Source organism: Coregonus clupeaformis, chromosome 23 (genome assembly GCF_020615455.1).
Source record: "Coregonus clupeaformis isolate EN_2021a chromosome 23, ASM2061545v1, whole genome shotgun sequence".
NCBI classification, from domain to species: Eukaryota; Metazoa; Chordata; class Actinopteri; order Salmoniformes; family Salmonidae; genus Coregonus; species Coregonus clupeaformis.
This window is the reverse complement of record NC_059214.1, coordinates 59,813,152-59,818,851: the sequence shown is the minus strand read 5'-3', so window position 1 is coordinate 59,818,851 and position 5,700 is coordinate 59,813,152. Positions and strand designations below refer to the sequence as shown.

Here is a 5,700-nt window from a genome sequence, read left to right as displayed (position 1 = left end):
ACCCCTACTCCCTTGGCACTGATGTACTGATGTACAGTACATCTGAAATGATTGGATAGGTGTAAGCAATATGGCAAAGAAATCCACAAGTTTATCAGAAGGCAAGGTGAAGCAATTGCCATATTGCTATATCTGGACTTTTCATTTGGAATTCAGAATGCGTTCTGTTGAGTGTCTGTGGACTGACATGCTAACAGGCTTACTAGCTAATATCTCCACACTGTGAGCAAGAGGGAAAAGGAAAAGAATGGAACAGCAATGTGTCCGAGTAGAGAAATACAAACCAAAGGTTTTATTTTGTTTGCCTCCTTATAGACTCGCCATAAAAATAGTGTTGCTACAAAATAATAACTAAAATAAGGAAAATAAAAAACGATTTCACTGTTTCAATTACGTCCACGGAGAAACAAGCCCAATGTCCAGACATTCATTTCATTTCAACCCCACTCCTTTTTTCCTTCCAAAAGCAGATCGGTCAGCAAACCCCAGTCCTTCTGCACCACATGTCTGTATCTGTGAGGGATTACCAATAGAAGAGCCCTTACAGAGAGCAGGCAAATAACTGCTTTAATTCATCACTACATTAACCCAAAACACTACACATGCTATTAAGAAGCATGTCACAACCCAAGGAAAGGAAAAAAACTATCAAACATAATGCATTATGCAACCTAAATCTGCATGAAGTAATCACACCAAATCACTGTTCATAATAGCCTGTACTTCATCTTAGCCAAGGGGACCTGGGATAAATCAAATGCAATCGTACTAAACTGGTTTAGATTTAGTAACATAAAGAAGAGCTGCTTTTAGAAAGACATGTAGCTTAGCTCCGATAAACAAAGGGTTAAACCTTAGCTGCAGAAATCCACTGCAGTCTGAAAGCATTTGGCTGATAGCGACTGAACAGCAAAATCTACGCTCTTCTCTCTACAGCTCTCCCTCGACAAATGACTCTCTGTCTAGATTTTTCTTGGTTGTGGCTGTTGGTTTTCTTAATCTTCCAATCCTTTATTGCAACGTTTGGCACAGTACGAATTAGTGCTTTTACAAGCTTAACCTGTGAAGACTGATCTGATGTTAGGGCTTGTTGTTCTATAAACTGGTGTGAGTAGAACTGCATTCTAAGTGGTCAAAATAACAAACAGAACGGTCTTCCTCAAGACAGCTCACTCAATCAATCATCATATAGGCTACCCCCACAGCATCTCAACATCTCCCACTTTTAAATAGAAGTTATGAGTTAATAGAAAATAGTTTAAATTGTACTTTATTTTTTTAAATATAATCTCCCACCACCGTCCTCATAGTAGAATTATTTTATATTTTTTATATTTCTATATTTATGTATAAGCATGTACAAGAGAGAAAAAACTGTCTCCATTTTGCACTCTGTACAAAATAAAGTTACTGTCTTCTTTGTGCATTCTATTGCATGGACTGGTGAGCAGAGAGAAGAGGAGGAGAGGAGGGGGTAGAGTCAGATCCATATAGAAATCCACTGAGTTAGATCCACACAGCTAGATCCACAGTAAGGCCAGCATGAGTCCCTTAGATCTGGGTCTCCTGGACCTTCTCCTTGGTGTGAGTGGTCTTAATGATGTAGGGCTCTGCGATGGTGCTGATGAGGCTGTGGTGCTGCTGATAATGCTGGCGGCTGGAGGAGCGGTGCAGGGAGTTTCCCAGGTTATTATGGGTCCAGTGAGCCCCGTAGGCAGCTCTGTCCCTATCCCTGTCCCTGTCTCTGTCTCTGTCTCTGTCTCTGTCTCTGTCTCTGTCTCTGTCCCTGTCTCTATGGGAGGACGATGAGGACGACGAGATGTATTCCTTATTGAAGACGGTGCTGTTGTGTTCCAGTAACATGGGCAGAGTCAGCCCTGTTTCCTCAGACCCGCTAGAACCTGACCTTGCCGGTGGAACTTGGGGAACTTCCTCGTCCATCTGGATGATCTCGATGGTCCGCGCCGCCGCCACCGTGCTCCGCTGCTGGTGCCGCTTACGCAGCTTGTAGAAGGCGATCAACATGGCCGCGGCCAGGAGCGTCACTGCTACGAAGCAGCCAATGATGATCTTGGTTGTCTTCATGACCTCGTCCAGACTGGGGGGGGGATGGATGGGGCCATGGGCCGTGGGGAGTGATACCTGGTGGGGAGTCTGGGTGTTCTGGAGCAACACGGTGGGCGTGGAGATGAAGACGGGCTGGAACACGGAGGGCGAGGCTGGGATGGTGGGTTTGGGTTTGGGGATCTCCTCTACGGTGGGCTCCAGCACCTCCACAGTCAGTGTAGTGAAATAGGACAGGTTGGAGGTGTTGAGTTCGGCATTGCTGACATTCAGGTAGGCCGAGGCGTTTGAGTTACCGGCCATGTTAGTCACCATGCAGATGTAGACACCCGTGTCCGATGGCAGAACGTTGGAGAAGTTGAGCGTTCCGTCGTTAAGGACAGAGATCCGAGGATGAGCCGAGCCGTGGGTCAGAACAGTCCCATTAGGAAGCAGCCATCGGACCGATGACATGGAGGCTGTACGACACTTGAGCTCAGCCACTCTTTCTGCAGAGATGTTGAGGTCCCTGGGAGCGTCCAGGATGAAGGGAGCAGAGCACTGGAATGTGGTCTGGTCCACCTCCACCAGGTATCGTCCTCTCATGTGGGCAGGGGAGTGGCAGCGGCCGCAGCAGGTGGAGTTAGTGGGGATGTACTCCCTGAGCCACCAGGACAGCCAGACCACATCACAGTCACACCTCCAGGGGTTGTGGTGGAGATGGAGCTCCACCAGGTACTGCAGCGGGGCAAAGAGGTCGTGGGGGAGAGACGACAGGTTATTATGGGCTAGATTCAGCTCCACCAGCGCTGTGATGTCATCAAAAGCGTTCCTCTCAATCACGGTGATCCCAGAGTTCATAATCCAGAGTTTCTGTAGGGAGTGCAGGCCACGGAACGAGCCAGGCTTCATCTCAGGGAAAGTGTTCTCAGACATCTCCAGCTCCTCCAGGCCTGTCAGGGGAGACAGGACAGGCATCTCCATGAGGTTACACATCCCAAGGTTCAGGTACTTGAGGTTCTGCAGGCCCTCGAAGGCCCCGTCAGAGATGTAATCCAGCCTCCTGAGCTCGCCCAGGTCCAGCCTCATCAGCGAGGGCACCCTGTTGAAAGCGTAGGATGGGATGCTCTCGATAGGGTTGTTCCTCAGCCACAGCTCCCTCAGCTTGGACAGGTACTCAAAGGCCCCGCTGGGGATCCCCGTCAGTCTGTTGTCAAACAGCTCCAGGGTGTTGAGGCTGGTTAGGCCATTGAAGGCCCCCACTTCGATCTGCCTGATGGCGTTCCTGCCCAGCTGCAGCACCTCAAGATGGTGTAGGTGTCTGAAGGTGTCAGCCTGAATGGTCTCGATGCTGTTCTCCATCAGGTTGAGGTACCTGGTGTTGGTGGGGATCCCGGGGGGCACCCTGACCAGGCCACGGCGCGTACACACCACCTTAGCGAGCTGGTTGGTGCATGAGCACACAGCCGGGCAGTTCTGGGGGTTAGAGGGAGCACCCAGGCCGGCAGGCTGGCACACACTGAGAGCTGGCACCATGGTGAGGGCTAGCAGGGCGAGCAGGGCGAGCAGGGCTGCGTTCCAGGTGGGCTGCAGAGAAACCCGGCCCACAGGACTCATGGTTCGGAGGACTCATTATTCAGCATGGTGGGGGGAGACGGACGCTAGAGGAGGACGCACCACCCTCCTACCCTGGCTGGAACAAGGACATGTTTCGCCACGCCATAGACAGGACTGGGAGACGCTACGCAGAGAGAGACAGGGAGAGAAAGAGAGAAAGAGAAAGAGAGAGGGAGAGTAATAGAGGGGAGGAAGAGAGAGGGTGAAAGAGGGAGAGCGGGGGAAGAGAGGGGGAGAGAGATTAATGTGAAGGCAGAGCATCAGCAGAGGAAAGGCTTTGCAGTGATAAAAACAAACGGTTGAAAACCAGGATCAATCACCTACCTCATTAGTTCTGAAACGGTCCGTTTCTTCTTCCTTTCTGAATACTATGAAAACCAATCACAAACCACAGTCATGTATAGTTCACTTCCATGGAAAAACAGAAAAGTGAAAAATATATTTAATTTAAGTTATTCTCCTTCCTCTGGAAAGTGGTGGTAATGTCCCTGTGTTAACCAATGGAACAAGATGTCTCCTGTTAGCCAGTGGTGAGAGTGGAGCAGAGCGGAGCGGAGCAGCGTGTAGAGACTAGAGGCTCGGTGGGAAAGGACAGGCCTTGTGGGTTAAGCTAAGCAGGTGCCTGGCGTCCCCCAGCCCCCCTCCTCTCCCCCTCTCCCTGCCTGCAGCCGCAGACACACGGCCCCCTCTGTTGACGAATCAAACTACTCCATCACACAGTAAAAGCCAGACACACCGAGCAGAAGGAAAAAAACGACAGAATATCCCCCGTTCTGGCAGGTACTCATGCATGTGAGCGTGTTCATGGGTTGCTGTGTGTGTGTGTGTGTCGGCGGAGAGCCCGTCTCTGTGACTTTGCCGACGGCTAGCTGGTGTCTGATTAGCCCCGCTCTGACGGATGGAGAAAGAGAGAGAGGGAAAAGCTAAAGGACTCCCGAAGCAGTCATCCCCCTCTACTCTCTTTTTCTCTCTTCTCTTCTGGTCCTCATCCTGCGTTGGTTTGCCTGGCTGTGTCTATAGCAGCAGCAGTCTGCCGCGTGCAGCATAGTTAGCAATAATCCAGCGATTCCTCCTGAGGGGGTGGGGGGAGGTGGAGAGATGGTGGTGCTGGTTAGAGAGGGGGGAGGAGGAGGAGGTTGAGGGGAGCGCAGTGCTGCCGGAGCTACGCTTGAGAGAGAGAGAGAGAGAGAGAGAGAGAGAGAGAGAGAGAGAGAGAGAGAGAGAACACTCCTGCTGTGTGGATGCGATGGTGGCTGTGCAGGGTATCTATCTGTAGCTGGTATCCCTCCAGGTATGGAGGGTTCCTGGCCTGGTGCTCTCTCCCCCGAGGTGTGTGTCTCCTGCCGTATCCCTCTGTCTGTCCTGGTTGTCTACTATTTGATCCCCAGGGCTGAGCTCAGGGCTGAGGGCTGTAGGTATGAGGTGAGGTAGCAAGTTGTGGCAGTTAGCTCTCTGTGTGGCTGAGAAGCTCCCAACTGGCTGCTGGACTACTGCAGTAACCACGGTGGAGGAGAGAGATAGGAAGAGAGAGAGAAGGCACACAAGCAGGCAAACAGGCATGACACCGTCACAGCAGCAGCAGCAGCATTCCAATCCCCATCTCTTCTCTTCTTGTTATTTATTCTACAGCCTCTCTCTTTTTTCCTTGTGTGTGTGTTGCGGGGAGCTAAGACTGTCTCTGCCCCCTCCCTTTGTCCTTCAGTGGGAACGTGAATGTAATGCTGACGTACTCCTCTCCCTCTCAGCCGCGGCTCAAACAGCCGCTCACACAGACACACACAGACACACACAGACACACACGCACACACACAGCCCCTCACACAGCCACAGACACACACACACACACACACACACAGCCAGCCAGTCTCAGAGCAGTTCATTGGTTTGATGCAGTGTTCCTCTGTATTAACAAATTCACCCCCCACTCCTCTCTCTCTCTCTCTCTCTCTCTCTCTCTGGGTTTAGTATCTCTGTTAACTCTAAACCCTCAGAGTATTTCTATGTGTTTCTTCCCCCTCTCTTCTCCTTCCCAGAGCACAG

At 51.0% G+C, this 5,700-nt stretch overlaps 1 protein-coding gene across 1 annotated transcript; it reads right to left on the bottom strand.

Annotated features, from left to right (window-relative positions):
• Window positions 1-269: 269 nt before the first annotated feature.
• LOC121576577 (leucine-rich repeat-containing protein 4-like) lies at window positions 270-5,225 on the bottom strand. Its single transcript, XM_041889817.2, has 2 exons — window positions 3,985-5,225; window positions 270-3,784 (listed from the first exon to the last, which is right to left on the bottom strand). The coding sequence occupies exon 2, from the start codon at window positions 3,658-3,660 to the stop codon at window positions 1,552-1,554; it is 2,109 nt and encodes a 702-aa protein (XP_041745751.1). The 5' UTR covers window positions 3,661-3,784; window positions 3,985-5,225; the 3' UTR covers window positions 270-1,551.
• Window positions 5,226-5,700: the final 475 nt, after the last annotated feature.

Excerpts from the sequence above, each read along its gene's own strand:
- LOC121576577 (XM_041889817.2), bottom strand. The coding sequence starts at position 3,660 with ATGAGTCCTGTGGGCCGGGTTTCTCTGCAGCCCACCTGGAACGCAGCC.